This window comes from Salmo salar, chromosome 18, assembly GCF_965601325.2.
Source record: "Salmo salar chromosome 18, fSalSal1, whole genome shotgun sequence".
In the NCBI taxonomy this organism is placed as follows: Eukaryota; Metazoa; Chordata; class Actinopteri; order Salmoniformes; family Salmonidae; genus Salmo; species Salmo salar.
The window spans coordinates 49,145,687-49,146,790 of record NC_138308.1 but is presented as its reverse complement, the minus strand read 5'-3'; the positions used below and the strand labels follow the sequence as shown (position 1 = coordinate 49,146,790).

Below are 1,104 nucleotides of genomic sequence, written 5' to 3'. Positions count from 1 at the left end.
CAGACTAATTCTGGGGCAAGAGATGGTGAATAGACATCAACTTTTTCATGATTATAAAGAAGGTGACAAGAGATACTACAACCAAACATCACCTGCTATTTCAGAAGAAAAGGGTCATACTGACGACGACAAAACCTCCAACTCATCCAGAAAGAAGTCTCGGACCGTATTCTCACGGAGTCAGGTTTACCAACTAGAATCGACGTTTGATATGAAACGTTACCTCAGCAGTACAGAACGAGCTAGTCTCGCCTCCAGTCTCCAGTTGACAGAGATACAGGTGAAAACGTGGTTCCAGAATCGGAGGAACAAGTGGAAACGTCTGCTTTCTGCGGAGATAGAGGCGGTGAACATGGCTCAGGCATCATCCGCACAAACTCTGGTTGGGATGCCGTTCTTCTTCAAAGACAATTTCCGGCTACGGATTCCTGTCCCTGGATCAATTACTTTCCCTACACCTCTATGTTATCCCGGGAGCAACATGCAAGCTTTACCTTTGTACAATTTTTATAATAAAATTGAATAGAATGATTGCCAGATAGCCTTTTGTAGCCTAATTCATTAAATTACAAACTATTTATATTGCCGTTATTAGGCGGTGCCATAGGCCTATTTTATTACAACCCACCGGATGATAAATAACCTTACCAAAAATATCTACATATCCTTCCACTGCTTCCCAGTGTTTTTTCTTCTCTAGATTCTTAGAAAACGTTCTGGAACGAAACAAAAAGGATTCTATTGCTTGCTTCATATACTGTATGGTTCCATATAGTGTTCTATATGGGATTCCATATAGGGTTCTGTAACCAATTTCAGTTCTATATAGAACTTTAAGCGGTGCCATATATGAAGCAAGCATATATCGCCTTTATGGTTCTATCCAGAACAGTATAGCCTAAAATAAGGCTATACCGGTAGGTCACGTCATTCAGTCCCGTCCTATCATGAAACAATACAGTTTTTATGAGCTACAAATTTCATAACAAAAGTCGCAAACGTGAGAAAATGTTACATTGAAAATGTGTGTGTGTGGGTGTGTGGACCACTTCAATGGGTGATTTACCTGACGCGTGAAAAATGTCACGAACAGGCTGATGCAAA

General features: G+C 40.5%; 1 protein-coding gene across 1 annotated transcript; it reads left to right on the top strand.

The window, feature by feature from the left end:
• On the top strand, window positions 1–819 carry LOC106577434 (homeobox protein HMX2-like). Its single transcript, XM_014155405.2, has one exon. The coding sequence runs from the start codon at window positions 23–25 to the stop codon at window positions 524–526; it is 504 nt and encodes a 167-aa protein (XP_014010880.2). The 5' UTR covers window positions 1–22; the 3' UTR covers window positions 527–819.
• Window positions 820–1,104: the final 285 nt, after the last annotated feature.

Bases quoted from the DNA above. Each gene is read 5' to 3' on its own strand.
- LOC106577434 (XM_014155405.2), top strand. From the start codon at position 23: ATGGTGAATAGACATCAACTTTTTCATGATTATAAAGAAGGTGACAAG.